This window comes from Hesperophylax consimilis, chromosome 28, assembly GCF_061612785.1.
Source record: "Hesperophylax consimilis isolate HC1 chromosome 28, BYU_Hcon_1.0, whole genome shotgun sequence".
Classification (NCBI taxonomy): Eukaryota; Metazoa; Arthropoda; class Insecta; order Trichoptera; family Limnephilidae; genus Hesperophylax; species Hesperophylax consimilis.
This window is the reverse complement of record NC_142863.1, coordinates 11,957,349-11,973,223: the sequence shown is the minus strand read 5'-3', so window position 1 is coordinate 11,973,223 and position 15,875 is coordinate 11,957,349. Positions and strand designations below refer to the sequence as shown.

The following is a 15,875-nucleotide window of genomic DNA, read 5'->3' as shown; positions in this document are numbered from 1 at the left end:
TAGCGTCCATTAAATTGTTTCTAATTTTCTCTTACTTAATTAATCAAAATTAAAATTTTCTCTGAAATCAAAAGATTTATAAAACCTATCTACCTAAATATAAACCATTAATCTTCAAATGAGAAATTATTAACTAATTAGACCAAAGAAATGTCACCAAATCAACGATAATTGTTTTTAAAACTTTCCTTAGGCCGGTAGGTACTGCAATATTGATTATTCCGGAACCATGTGAACTCTGGCGGTATAAAAAGGTAGTATTAAAAAGGTCACCATCTTGAACCGGAACTGGAACGTAACATAACAAACAAATTTACAGTCTGATAAAATGTTAGAAATAATACAGGATTTCACTACGTTCAGTGATAAATATTATTATTGAATCTTACTGTTTTAATTTCTAGTTTATATTATTTTTCAATCTAAATGACCCTGCAGTGATAATAACCGCATAAATACGTTATAAGATAAAGGCGATAATAAGATAAAACATTATCTATGCAATAATAAATTACATTTAAAAATAAGCATTTAAACAGGGATTTTTATTTTACCGAGTCGGCAAATTCTGTTGGGAGATAGTGCAAGACTGACAATGACTAATCTGTAATTAAAAGTGGGACAATTATTTGAACCCTATATAATTAATATATTCTATATGCTTTCAGTTAATTTTTAAATAGACAACTAAGCAGAAACGATACCATGAAATAGAAGTTATAACTTACTTATTAATTACTTATCATCATGATGCTCGATCATGTTCTATACATATAAATAAAGAAAGCATATAGTAATAATATAAAAAAATAATAAATAAATAAATAAATAAATAAACGAATGAATGAATGAATAAATAAATGAAAAATGAAAGAATAAATGAATGAGTGATTGCATGAATGAATGAATAAATAAATAAATGAATGAATTAATGAATGAATGAATGAATATAAATAAAGAAAGAAATAAATATATGAATAAATGAATGAATGAATGAATTAATTAATTAACGCATGAATGAATGAATCAATGAATTAATTGATAAATAAATAAATATATGTATAATTGAATGAATGAATTAATGAATATATGAATGAATGAATCAATGAATGAATTAATAAATAAATAAATATATGTATAATTGAATGAATGAATTAATGAATATATGAATGAATGAATCAATGAATGAATGAATGAAAAACTAAAGATAAATTAAAAACAAACAAGTAAGCAACCAAACAAACAAATAAATAAATAAACACAAGCGTTCATTTTTATACAAGAGAAATATGCAAAAAAATGTGAATACCAATTTTAGAGTAAAATTAATGTATATGGATGTAATAAATTATACCCTGCTAACTGAAAAGTAATTGATGAATAAAAAAAATTTATTGCTAGCGAAAGAATGTCGGGAGTAAATCGTGTTACGTTGGAAACACACAACACATTGGATACAGATTTTTGTCGTTTAGAAATGTTAAAAACAAACGAGTTCATTTTGGAAAACGGATAAATGAATTATTTTTGGTATTTCCTTTTAGGGAATATTTGTTTAGTAATTAGTATCTACCGTTGTTTTTACATGTACGGTGCACGTGGGGCGCAGTCCGTAGAGGCAGAAAACCGGTGCTTACTGTAAGAAAACAACGAACTAGAAATAATAACATTAATGGACACAACTTATGCTGGTAATCTGTGCCTTAAATGTTTCACCGCGAGAATTATTCCTGTATGTGAAATTTTACACCTTCAATGAACTCTTTTTTTTTATTTATTGCTAGAGCAATTCCGATGAGTTACAAAATTCATTGTAAGACGAGAGGAACTTACAATAGTTACAATACACAGGTGGGACTTAATAGGTAAAATTTTACATTTGTATTATAAGTTCCACATACGAAACGGTACAAAAATAGAAAAATAACCATAATTATAAATTTCACAAACAAAACAGAAAAAAATAGAAAAAGGGAAGTAAAGTAGAACAAACAAGAAGAAACAAAATAGGAAACAGTCAGGGATATACACATAAGCACAAAGCCAAGGTAAGAATTTACAAGAAGGTACTTACCCACTAATACATTGGTAAAAATTTGCTTTGTCGTTTCCAAATTTGAACTGACTGAAGCAGGTAAAGCATGTGAGGATAAGGACTTACTGAGGTCTGCAAAGACTAAGTTTCCTCTGGAAACAGTTGGAGTGTATAAACTCAGCTGTTCCGGATGTGACAAGGTCTATGTAGGCCAGACAGAGAGGACTATTTCCAAAAGGATTTCAGAACACTTCAGAGCTGGTAAACTCGGCCACCCTGACAAATCGGCAATTGCCGAGCATTTGATTGACACCGGGCATTACTTTGAACTTGTTCCTGAAGTCCTGGGGAGACCCAAAACTTATAGAGCACGGCTGATTACGGAGGCCATTGAAATTCATAAAAATCCCGTAAATATTAATAGAGACGATGGTTCTAAGCTCAGTAGTTCTTGGTATCCGGTAATTGACGGATACACTAGAGCTAAACGAAGAAAACCACTATAAAATAAAATTATACTTTAATGTCAGCTCAGAGGGTTGGAGCTGGCAACACGGTATCACATCCTCATACATAAGCTCACATTTCACCACAACCTCAAATAACACATCTGCCCTGATGATGGACACTGCAATGCTGTCCGAAACGTTGCCTAAAGAAGGAGTTAGCGCAACACGGTATAACACCCCAATGACAAATAAAGTAATGCTAATTTAATAAAAATCGCATCAAATCATGGGTAATCTGGTTAATTGGTTAACGGGATTTCCAACCGTTTCTTGATAAACTTTAAGTAAATTCCTAATATATCGGAATGCGGGTTCATGCACCTGAATTTGCCATGATAATATTCAATGACAAAATGCGAAAATATTAGTTTTTTTTTAACACATGTTCCAACATTGTGATAGTATTTAAAAAAATATTAGGAACCTATCAATTCATTCGTTAATGGCCTGCAATCCCATTTTTAATCGGATTATGAATAATTCGAAGAGATTCTTAGTAAAATTGTAATATTCGAGGTTAAAATAATTATTTGTCTACAACAATTATACTTACATGAAAATATGACAATATTTATTTTTGAAAGGGACAAAAGTTCAGAGCAAAATTCACACCTGCACTTGAAAAACTACACCCAACCTATCATCTTTGGTCATAGAGCAATGTAAGCAACTGCGATACAGTTTTCTCTTTCTCAAGTCATCAGTTGACATAATATGTAATATCAGATATCAAAATTGTAAAGAAAAAGCCTTGGATGATATGTGTTTATAACATTTATTAATTATCTTATCATACAAATTCAAGTAATCGAGTAATGTGTTCTACTAAAAGTGTTTTTTTCCTTTAACAGCCACCTACAACTAATGATGGGTTATTTCAGAGAATTTGAACAATTCTTCCGATTTCAAACATAAGTTCTGTTAAAGTTCTTTTCATGTTAGGTTATTATTTCAGTTCTGTTAAGTAACTGGCCTATAATGATATATTAACAGAACTTTAATAGGACTTTCATGGAACTCGTAAATGAACGATGAAATTTGATGAATTGTGCAAATTCTATGAAAACCCATCCTAATAGTGCGCATAATTTGTTTTTATTGTTAATAAATATTTGACAAATAACTACTTTCATAGTTTCACTATGTTACAAATTATTGGTTACGTGGTTAAAAAATGGAATGCAGACCTTTAACAATTGAATTTACAGGTTTCCTGATAAAATTTTACTAAGCCACGAATGTATCATCACGATGTCGGAACACGATCCTTAATAAATTACCAATATTAATTTTTCTCCGTGTACTACGAATTTTTGAACAACTTTTATACCAAACTATAAAAATGCATGTGTTTGAACACGTGTTGCGATATCATGGTAATATATTTTCAGTGTACTAAATCAGTAAACCTGTTAATTCATTTGTACAATTCACCAATAATTTGAAGAGATTCTTAGTAAATTAGCAAAACCAAAAAGTTTTGGAAACCTTCCAAATGCAACATTGTGTCTTTTAAACTGATCAATTTACTTCATTTGAATGTTCTTAGTTTTGTCATTTAAAAGAATTTTTTTCTTCATTTACTTGTCAGACTGAACATTACTTCATCGTTTTGACAAGATGACCGCCATTTCTTCAGGACTTTTCCCACGTGTTTCTGGAAGAATGACGCAGGTGAAGAACAGACCAAATGCGCAAACGGAGGAAAAGAAGAAGAAGACTGTGTGATCACCAAGAGCCTGCAACAAACACACGAATTATATGAATTTACCCATTGAAATAAAAAAGTGAAGGTTCACCCTTTGGCTGTTATTAAATATTTACAGACTTATAACATACTCTCTGCTTGAAAGAACCACTGAGATTTTTTTTTTGGTTATTTAGATTTAAAACAACGTTCTTTTCAAAATTAACTTTAGGCCTCAGTAGATTTGCTATTACCTCGATTGCTATTCCAAAGAACTGCAGTAAAATAAAGGATGTGCCCCAGATCACCACGGCTATCAAAGATCCAGCGAGTCCTCGTGTCTATAATCAAATTAAAATCATATCAAACCACCTGGAGTTATCTAGAAATAAAAATGCAAACATTCCCAGGTTAACCTAACCTAATAATATTTTAACTACTCCTAATACCACATCGTGGAATGATGAAGAACTTAGATAGCAGAGAATTATTGATACGATTAATACAATTGATACATTTAATGCAATTGATAAGATTAACACAATTAATGCGATTAATACAATTAATACGATTAATACAATTAATACAATTAGTACACTTAGTAGATGAAAGTAGATTGAATGCTGTTGAAATGAGATCTCTGAGGCGTACGTGTGGTAAAACCATGTATGATCGTGTGAGGAATGTGGGTTCCGCAAAAAGTGCAAGGCTGATGTAAGCGTAATGAGTAAGGTTTGGGCATGTAGAGCAAATGAGCGAAGAAAGGAGTGTAAGGAGAATATACGATGCAAATGTGAATGGTAGCAGAAGTCGGGGACGCCCGAGGAAGACATGGCACAATCAAGTGAATCAGATACTCGAGTCGGGCCATGTCAAGAGTCAGAATAATAGAAGAGTATGTATGAGACGATGTATGAATGTGATTGAGGCAAGGAGTGTGTGCCAAGACCGAGTTGTTTGGCGGTCCGTCTTCTCTGCCTAACCCTGCGGGGAAACGGCGTGATGGTTAGTTAGTTAGTTGCAATTAGTAAAATTAATACAATTAATAAATTTAAACGTAATTATTATAATTAATAAAATATACATTACAGTATAAATAGATATAATTTTACTTCACCTCATCAGAAAAGAGTTCCGTAATTGTGAGGTATGCCACAGAGCCCAGACCTATGAAATGGAAAAAGACGGTTACAGCAAGCACCACGATTGGCATGAAGCCAAGCAGGCTTCCTGGTTCAGACATATCCAGTCCCTGGGTTCGGAGGTATTGAAAGGTTCCAAGAATTGCCATCCCCGTTGACAGCATTGTACAGGATATTCCAAGAATGACCTGAAATAAAAAAACGAAAAGTTCTGTTAGATATTCATTTACTTTTTTTCACTGTACCAAAAATACAAACAATTTGAGATTTCCTCTGTGTTAAGAAATTTAAAAAAAAAATAGAGTCGAATTATATAAAATGAAAACCATTAAAATATAACAATAAAAAGACAATAACAACAACAACAAAGCTACTCACGATATGCCAGAAAAACACTAGCATTTGAAAATGTCCACTTTTGATATCATGTTATTGTAACGATTACATAGTCTGTTCAAGCAAGAACTTTGTTTATAGTTTATTTTGGTTCGATTCACTTTGGATAGGAAAGAAGAGCGTATGGAGCGAGCAGGTACATTAAATTGAATCCTTTTTAACGACTTCGGTCATTGAATAATATTGTTATACAGTATTACCTTATCTGTGTGATGCCTTCATACGTTCAGTGATTCAATCAAAATTAACATGATTTAAGGTTTTCACGGCTAAAAGAATCAAGCCATCTGAAATATTGGCTAAGAAGGAAGATAAAAAATAAAGCTATGTGCCTCACAAAATAACCACCATAAATATTTAATTAATAATGTTCATTTAAGGGCTAGCTAATTTACAAATCTCAAGATACAGATACTTCTCAGCCTTCGTTTTACCGATTTCCATTCTCCTAACCACTCGAAAACCTTACCAAATTAGGAATGTCATAGTCCCACTGACTTCAGGCAGATGAAAATGCGTACAAGAGTTCAAGATCTTAAATAGATATTATAATAATTGCTAAACGTTTCGTCAATAAAATTAAACGTTCATTAAAGACTTTTAGAAATGTCGATGCGTGTCCCATATTAATAAAAATCGGATATGTAGGAGTATAAACCAGAGACACTATCTAGGTTAAAAATAAATTCGTGAAAAACTTTATGTCACACAAAAGGATTGCAGCAAAAAAAAATTGAAATAATTTCAGTTAATTTTGAGTTTGAAATATGAGAAAAAAAGGTGTTGGTTGTCCCGGCAGGACAAAGATCGTGGGTACGATTTCCAGTTGCCACCGTTACCTTTTTAATTTCTGTTTTGTTTCGATTTAAAAGTATTATCTTGTTCTTTAATGATTATGTATAATTGTACTTATTAATTATCAATTATATCTTACTAGCTTACGTGTACCCGGCTTTGCTCAGGTTTTGAGGTTGTGAATTCTGGAATACCCGAATGAATGCATTTTTAAGGTGGAAATAATATTTTTGTTAACAATTGAAAATGTTAAGGTTTTTTAAATATTTGTTTCACTTGATCGTGTTATGTCCTCCTCTGGAGTTCTCAACTTCTTCATCCATTCGCTTCCACATCATACATTCTTCATATACTCCTTTCGTCGTTCATTAAATATGTTATAACATTTAAGAATTTGATCAATTTGTTCTTACCATGTCTTCCTCGACCGTTCCCGACTTCCTCTAACATCCATTACAATACACAATGCGTTAAGTCTTCCTTGAGCGTCCCCGACTTCTCTAACATTAAAACCAATCTCTAAACACTCCTGGCTCAACTAATACGGACGAACTTTGAAATTTTCAGTGAAATCAGTACCTAGTTTGTTAATTTGTATAGATTATTCTCACTCTTCTAGGTAGTCTATCAGCAATAATCGGAGGCAAGGTGCTTCCGACCACCATCAGCGATCCATATAGGAGGGAGCCAGTCTCCGGAGATAGACCTCCCCCGGACCTGCTGATGATGGTACTGGCGTACGAGAGAACGGCAAACACCCCACTGAAGGTCTGGATAGTCATTAGGATCATGCTGAGGATGAGACCCTTCACTGCTGCTCGGCTGTTGACTGAAACGAGAATTAAAGTCGTCAGGTGATTGTATTTATGTAAAAGCAGTTACATTGTATTGTGATTTACTTTAAATGGTAGTATGTATGTATGTGTCCAAACTAAATGTAAAAAAACCTCCCGAAGGAACTAGAGAAGGAAAATCTTCTAAAACCCTTTTTTGAGGTCAAAAACTGGTTAAGATATCTTATAAAGATATGCACGAAGAGAGCAATGATGAATAAAAATAATATGATAATGTTAAGTCAATGTAAAGCGGCATCGATCTAGCAGTAGCACTATATGTAAAAATAATAAATGTATTGTTTTTATGTGTTAATTAGAAGAATGCTTACAAAACTGTTTTAGGGTTGCGGACTTTACGGCTCCTGCTTGCTCCCTCTTTAGTCTCTCCAAGGCATCTTGTGCGTGTGTTCCATTTGGACCAAGCAGCCACCGCAAAACTTCCAAAGCTTCCTGCAATTGAAGAATATATATATATTCATAAAAAATACAACAATTTAAAAAATCACAGAAGCCACATTTAATTGAAAGTATTTTGGAGTACAATAGGTTATAATCAGGTAAAACGGGGGCTGCGGGAAGGTATTTATTACTGCAGATCTTGATTAGGTAGATAAGATAAATTAGCAAAAATGTCTACATGAGTGCAGTTTTCTACAAAAAGAAGTATTTTTGTTTCTACAGACTCAAATGATACACCTGAAAAACAGACTCTAGTTTCAACTATGTATGAGATATTATAGAAATCAATTACTCTTAACTGAATGTTTCAGTTGAACCACCCTTTTGTGCAGGAAACAATCCAAGTTAATCGAAAAATTTGAAATATAACTAAAAGGTTACAATCAAAATAATTTATTTTTATTAAAGGAAGATACTGGTGAGTAAGTAATAAACCTTACCTTGTCATTTTCATTTAACACTAGATAGGCTGGCGACTCAGGCATGAACCACCAGGCGGGGAAGAATAAGGCACAGGTGACCAGGTAAAATATGATCACATTGGAGTAGGATAACCAGGAGCCGATGATATAAGCGCAGAGTGCGCCTGATGCATATCCCATTACCATCAGACCTCCTGGTAAGAAAAGTAAGAAAATAAGAGTGAACTCTTGCTTGAAGAACGTGAAAAATGGACAGACATTTAAAAATCAAGTCAATTTACTTATTTAATAAAATTAATAATTATTAGAAAGCTTAAGTTTATTATTTTAGTTTTTCGGGTTAAGTTTAACTTGACTACTAGATATCTTAAAATTCTAGCAGCAGAAATAGGTTTAATACTATCCCTTTTAAGTATAAATTCTTTTAAGGATGAGTGAATGAGGTGTTCAAGAATATTCGTGTACAAAATTAAAAGAATTGGACCCAAGTACCTTTCTTTTGTAAATAGATGACACTATAGATTATATCATATTTTTTAACAGAAATTTAATCATATTACCCAATGAAGCCCTTTTAAGTGGTGATGCCACTTCATTGTTGTAGATGGAAACCACAGTGATTGCACCAGCCGCGCCCATGCCAGAAATAAACCTGGCTAATAGAATTATCCAAAAACTCTGCGCTGGTAGCAAAATTGCCCAGTTCACCTAAAAACCATGTATACGTTACTATTGGTGACAAAGCATAAATTTTATCAATGGAAGGGTGCGTTCCATGGTCTAGGGTGCCAACATGAGATATGTGATAGGAATGGCAGCAGACTTCGAATGGAATCAAGTGAGAAGGCCGCGAATCTGAGATTTGATTGGTTTCAAACCCCTGCTAACTAAAGAAAAGTCAAAGTTGAGGTGGCTTGGACAATTTTGACATAACTCCGGTATGCCAGTGGAGCGATTTTCGCACAAGGTACTCTTGGATATTCCGGAAACAAGACGTCTAGTTGGTCACTCCAGTCTTTCCAACTTTCCTCAATTTTAATTCTACCTGCCCTCTGGTTGTAGGCTAATAATACTTTCAGGTCTTCTTCTTCTGACGCCTTCTCATATCAAAGGTCGACAATCATAAATGTAATTTTCTCCCCGCAAAGTGCAGCCTGGTACAACCTAGTTATATCGATTCGTCTTTCCCTCCATAAATGCCCTACCACAGCTCCATAAACTTAATTCTGGATTATCACCTGCTTTTATTGTATTATTTTAATTTCTCGCCATAATTTTTATCTTAAAATGTGTGGCTCCTGACAATTTGACAACGATATTCGAGAATTTTTTATATCATATAACTCATCTTTTTAAGTGAGTTCAAAAGAGATATTTTAAGCTTATTCATAAAAAGACGATAAAGGCGATATGTCAAACTACACATCGAATTGTAAAATATCTTCTTTACATATTTTTTGAGAAATCAGTTCTAGATAGCATTGTAAAACATATCAAAAATATTATTGTTCCTAACCAACTTGCCGTAATCATGAAAATTTATGAAATTTACTTATCCGAATTCCTTGGCCTTAAACAGTAAGTGGACACAATGTACACCGATTTTAGTAAGGTATTTGACAAGGCTCGACATTAAATCCATAATCATATATGCGTAAATATAGACTCGGATCGTTGGATTATCAGTTATCTTAGTAATAAGAAACTTATTGTAAAGATTAATTTTGTACAGTATTATATTATAACATTTATGATCACGAGTGGGGTTCCTCAAGGGTCCCACCTCGGGCCAATATATTTTTTAATTTATTGTTCTTGATATTTTTAATAAATTAAATGATTTACAAGTCCCACTATTTGAAGACGACCTAAATATAATTATAAGGGTACGAAAAGCATATGATTTTCAAATTTTACAGACTAATTTAGATCAACTATACCAATGGTGTGAACAGCATGCTTTATTTTTAAACATTCAGAAATGTCAAGTAATACGATGTTACCAGCTGGGCGTAAACTTAAATAAAATAAAACATACAAACTAGACTTTATATGATATGTTTTTTGAGTATCAGGTGATTTAAGTGATATCTACAACCTTCAACGCCGGTAGGTTTTATAAATACATTCAAGATAAGAAGACTGATTAATTTATGGTGGGCTTTAATATTAATTTCTACTAGTCGAGGTACTATTATATTATTAGCTACGTATTTGAACTTCTAAACTTGGATCGGAAAATTTGTTTGATTAAATTATTTTGATCTAAATTATGATGAAATAACTGACGGCGCAGCGTTAAGCGTTGGTAGGTAAAATATTAAATACCTTAAATTGATGTCAACTGTAATGTTAATAAAATAAGATTCTATCACACGTCACCACTAATCACACTGCTATACGTCGTGACCGATCACGTAGTACTCCCTCTGTCTCGTCTGTTACTGTGCTGCTGGAACGAGACGGAGTACTTAAATATCCAGTGGCGTTTAAGTAAGGTGTGATGGAATTTATTTGGTATTTTGATGTTCCTTCATTGATAAGATTGTTACTTACAAGGAACGCAAGGCCAACAAGGTATGCTGTAAACTTCCTTCCTTTTATATCAGCAATGATCCCAGGAAGAGGCGAAGTAAACAAAGCACCCAGGCAAGGTGCACCTCCAATCCATCCTTTTAAAACACACACACAACAATAGCGTTAAAAGAACATCAAAGGATCTTCCTGAACCCTTCCCTAGGAACACACAGTGGAGAAATTAGGAATTGTAAAAAGGAAATAATGTTTACTCACTCAATGATAATAATAAGCCAACTGTGTAACACATGTACAAAATAAAGGCCATGAACTTAATGTTTTAGAGCAGTTGGAAATTAATAAAACAAAAAAAATAATACTGATGCAACCTGAAAATTTATGCAGATGTTTCCTCACTCAAAGCAAACATGGCCAATATATACTCACAGAGGGCGGTCGACGCGGTCGTAGAGTACTACAAAAAATGGCGCCTGAAACTAAATTACACTAAAACCGATGCCCTAATGTACACGAGGAATTGGACGGAAACACCTGACTTCAACATCGAAATGGGAGGACTTGTCATTGAATGGAAAGATGAAGTAAAATATCTGGGCCTGACTATGGACTCGTGCCTCAACTGGAAATCTTTATATGTATAAAGAACAGTAACAATGTTTTTCCACCTCATGGCAAATAAGAATCTAGAAAATTAAAAAAAAAAAACAATTTGTACATATCTGCCGACTTCTGGACACTGTAATGCTGTCCGAAATATCGTCTAAATAAGGAGATAGCATAACACGGCATAATACCCCCAAAATAAATAACTATAATGTTTAAACTGAGTTCGAATATAGACCATAATACACGTTAGTATAATTATGCATAAAAACCCCTAATTTTTCCGAATTATCAATTTGTAAACGTCAATTTCCCCCGCTTTAACAAACCTTTGGCCAAATTTTAACAATACAATAACAGAAACTTTACATTTAATAATTTCCAACAATTTGCTTGGAAATTAATGATAGGGGCACGCACCAGTAGTCAAAATAAAAGCAAATCGTTATAATATTTTAAATAGATACAAATATTTTTCATAAACTGAAATAATATAAATAGATCGTCTGTAAGTGGTCTCGCCACAAATTTTATAATGCCTTCGGAAGGCGAGACAGCTGTCACGCACCTAATATTACACATACCTAATTATTACACAGCATACATTATTTATGAATATTTTTTTTTTGAATGATTTTTTTGAATGAATTGAATGATAAAAATATTTTAAAATTAAACAATAACTTTGTAAACATCACTTATACTGCCCTGATGAAGCTACGGTTGTAGCGATTGTAGTATTTCTTCTAGTATTATACTGCCCTGATGAAGCTACGGTTGTAGCGAAACCCGGTCGGCATTAAGTATTTACCCATAAGTGATGTTTACAAAGTTATTGTTTAATTTTAAATTATAAGGTCACATCACAAAGTAACCGCTTCATATGAAGAGATAAAAATATTATTAAAATTGGTTCAACAAATGAAGCTTGGTAAGAAAGAATAAATAAAAATACGAAACGAAATTATATGTTCAGGAATGACGAAATGTGTTGATACATAAGTTTAAATAAGTCATAAGGTTTATTTTTTCCCAACGTCATTGTCACGTTTAGGTATGCCAAAATTATTGTATTATTGAATATAAATATAATAATATAAAATGAATACTTCTGCTTTTTTTATAATTGTTATTGGCTTGTGTTAATTGGGAGCTGACAGTTAATCAAATGAGAAGTTTCAGTATATCTGCCATATTCTCCCGACTTTGGACAATTGTTTTCCTCTCTCAATCTAACAATTAACAATCTCCGAAGAGCTGGTTTTTATAAAAAATGTGATTTGATACATACCTAAAAGAGGCTGGGTCACAGGACCTTCAGGAAGGATGCCTTGTTCAAATTGAGGAACAGCCGCTGAACTCCAGCCAACGCTTTGGCCGTATATGAAAGCTAGAAAACTACCTGCAAATATAAAATAGGGGTCAAGATTGGATTGGGGAAAGATTTTTCAGAATTTTATTTAAAAAAATATACGTCAAAAAAGAAAGTGAGTGAAAAATATAAGTTTTTTTTATAAGTAGAATTAATAAATCGATATTTAAAAAGATTAAAACCGTGAGACACTCAAACGCCCTGTGATTGGTCGGCGGGTTCTGACAGCACTTAAGCGGCTATCTCACGGGTTGACCGGCCGCGTTTATCAAGACTGCAGATAATTTTGTTCCAAGTTGTGCTACGTATATTCGCACACAGGTTTACCACTACTGCGATTTTTAAATTATTTCAATAGAATTTTTTTTTAGAAATTTTGCTAAATATTTAAATTGGGTTTTTTGTTTCTTACCGACCCATGTGGGATTGTACTTTTTCTGTTATTATTGTCGACGAAACCGAGGTACGTATGACGTCACGCGTACCTCTTCAGATGTTGATCGCTTTGCGAGTTTTGAAAAATTCAATAAAATAGAACGTGAACACTGAACATTAACAATATTTTTATTTTTTACTGGAATTAATAATTCAACATCTGGGATACAACTGACGGCCACCGTGGTCGAGTGGTAAGGCTCTTGACTACGAATCCGAGTAAATATAACATAATTTACTATTTTTTTCACAATTAAATCATTTGTTACACCTTCCAGAGTGGAGGATGCTCTCAGTATCACCCCGGTGAAAGACCACCATTCAGAATTATGGTCTTTATTTGAAATGGCATAAGCCGTGTTTGGTGACCAGAAATGAATAGCCAGGTACTTCTTCTTTCCTCTCTCTTTCCCCTCCACACCACCTTAAGCCTCACTTTACCACAATTGGAGATGCCATGTCTCACTGGCTTCGTTGCTAGACAATTGAGAGCAGTTGGGACTCTTCTAAGGTTATTATTACAAATTTTAAAAAGGCTGGATTAAGCGTAGACTCAGTTCTGTCTTACATGGGGTTAAAATGATTTCTGAAAACTTTCTTTTCATAAAATTATCGTTAACAATATAACAAATAATTTTTCGCTTGCCAGCGATGCCTTTCAAAATAATAAATAAATAATACAAATATAATATAAATATAAAAAAGGAAACAAGGCGACATAAAACTCGAATAACGGGGGTTAGGTCGACGCTCACATTTTAATGATTTCTGATGAACGTATTACTAAAATCTTAAATATTTCTAGAAGGATCCCTATGTATGTACGTTATTTATATTTAAAATTAATAAAAACAGGACCATACCTTAAAAATATTTTATGTAAAACGGTAAATATTTTATATTACTATAAAATAAGAGATAAGCACCAGATTTATTTTTTTATTTTTCTAGACGATGAATTAGTAATTAAAAATCACAAACTTTGCTACGAAAATTATAAAAAGCTCATCTGTTTCTGTAGCATGTTATAGAAACAAAAAATACAGTGTTTCTTTAAATGCTACTAAAGTCATTTGTCTATAGAATTTTGCTCTATCTCTAAAATGGTATAAAATAATCTTGCTATCCGCGTCTGCCTGTTTGCGCTTAGTCCTTCTAAATTACGTAACGGATTTTCATTTAGAAATTTTCTTCAGAAAAGTTTAAATATATAATACATGCGTATTATATTTATAGAAAGTAGAGAAAAGTCGAGATTAATAAGTCACGCTTCGTTAAATGTTTTCACTTACGCCTATCAATTATATTTTTTTTTTAAATATTAGCGCGCAGCATTATATCTAATCTATTTACCATAATCTCACTTTCAAACCGCCTTCTTCTTCTTTTTGAACGCTTACTACGTAGCCTTCTTATATACAGCTATTTTCAAGCTGAATATACAATAAATGATGCATTGCTAGCGTTTCCCAAATATTATAATGAACTTTCCCATTACACATGTTGAGAACATGAGAATACCGTAGCAGTTCACCCGGTGAAATTTTGCCTTGTCCTTTATGATACGTTTTTCCAATGAAATGTATTTTAGCTTTGTCTAAAGCGCAAAATACAGATTAAAATACAAAAAATATCAGTAGGTAAGCGATTAAAAAACTCTTAGTATGTACCTACTAGTAACTCTTAGTAAACTCTATTTAACCTTGTTTTGGTTTTATCTCTTTTCATTACTTTTCATCACTTTTTTACAGATGATACGAAGAAACGAAGTTATAAAAAGTGTTTACTTACATGTAAAAGCAGCCAGATATTGAGTAAAAACTCTCTCGCGATTTCCAGTAACTAAAACCTTTGAAGTTCCTTTAGACATTATTAAAAAAATCACTTTAAATTCAGTCTAACTTATTTATTAAAGCTAAAACCGAAACTTGCGTTTCGTAATTTCTAACTTAAACTCGATCACCGTTTCATTAAAGAAGTTAATGTTTTAACTTTGATTTGGTTTAGATGGTTCTTGTTACTTGTAATCGGTTATTTTTTTAAAATATTATCATAACTTTATAGGATTATGAAATATTAATAAAATTTAGTTAATTTTGGTCACTTGTCTTGTGTAGTCGAGTTTACAATCACTTGTGTTTACAGCGTTTCAATGGGCCTCGTGAATTAATCTAAATTAATTGCACGTGCGAGATCTGTACAGAGTGCGCTAATATACCGTTGGTACCAATTAAAATAGTACAAAAAATATAAACTGTCCCAATTTAAATTATAATCGACCAAAGAAATATTCAGGCACGTGTTTAGAATGCCAAAATGTCAGTTTTCGGATGATAAACATTTTTCTGCGATTTGTTTTATTGCAAAATGCGACAAATTATTAAGGCCCGATATATCATTCGCTCTTTATCGTCTCTTGGTTGTTATATCAAGCTTAGCACGTAGTTAGTATAAAGGTCGTAAGCATAGATATACGTGTTATATACGTGTTGTTGTGATATTAATAGACTAATATATATTTTTGCAAAATCAAACTGCTGTCATCGCGATGTTTATAAATTTCAGCAACCAAGTATTTTTACGTGGGCTTAATCATAAAGTCCCCCAACTTCAATCAGCATGGTGCTATATGCAAGGTTACTATTT

At 32.7% G+C, this 15,875-nt stretch overlaps 2 protein-coding genes across 2 annotated transcripts; both read right to left on the bottom strand.

Moving 5' to 3' along the window:
- Window positions 1-3,986: 3,986 nt before the first annotated feature.
- LOC149410176 (trehalose transporter 1-like protein) lies at window positions 3,987-5,474 on the bottom strand. The gene is made up of 3 exons (XM_089648959.1): window positions 5,349-5,474; window positions 4,486-4,572; window positions 3,987-4,283 (listed from the first exon to the last, which is right to left on the bottom strand). Exons 1-3 carry the CDS (start codon window positions 5,472-5,474, stop codon window positions 4,149-4,151), a joined length of 348 nt encoding a protein of 115 aa, XP_089505085.1. The 3' UTR covers window positions 3,987-4,148.
- A 2,559-nt stretch (window positions 5,475-8,033) lies between these two features.
- Window positions 8,034-15,124, bottom strand: LOC149410175 (solute carrier family 2, facilitated glucose transporter member 8-like). Its single transcript, XM_089648958.1, has 6 exons — window positions 15,021-15,124; window positions 12,714-12,824; window positions 10,838-10,953; window positions 8,842-8,989; window positions 8,300-8,475; window positions 8,034-8,051 (listed from the first exon to the last, which is right to left on the bottom strand). The coding sequence occupies exons 1-6, from the start codon at window positions 15,097-15,099 to the stop codon at window positions 8,034-8,036; spliced, it is 648 nt and encodes a 215-aa protein (XP_089505084.1). The 5' UTR covers window positions 15,100-15,124.
- Between the last annotated feature and the right edge of the window lie 751 nt (window positions 15,125-15,875).

Bases quoted from the DNA above. Each gene is read 5' to 3' on its own strand.
- LOC149410176 (XM_089648959.1), bottom strand. From the start codon at position 5,474: ATGTCTGAACCAGGAAGCCTGCTTGGCTTCATGCCAATCGTGGTGCTT. The intron at 4,573-5,348 runs GTGAAGTAAAAT...ATTTGATTATAG, and splicing joins CGGAACTCTTTTCTGATGAG to ACACGAGGACTCGCTGGATC. The intron at 4,284-4,485 runs GTAATAGCAAAT...TGTTTGTTGCAG, and splicing joins TCTTTGGAATAGCAATCGAG to GCTCTTGGTGATCACACAGT.
- LOC149410175 (XM_089648958.1), bottom strand. From the start codon at position 15,099: ATGTCTAAAGGAACTTCAAAGGTTTTAGTTACTGGAAATCGCGAGAGA. The intron at 12,825-15,020 runs GTAAGTAAACAC...TTATATTTGCAG, and splicing joins ATATCTGGCTGCTTTTACAT to GTAGTTTTCTAGCTTTCATA. The intron at 10,954-12,713 runs GTATGTATCAAA...GTGTTTTAAAAG, and splicing joins TGTGACCCAGCCTCTTTTAG to GATGGATTGGAGGTGCACCT.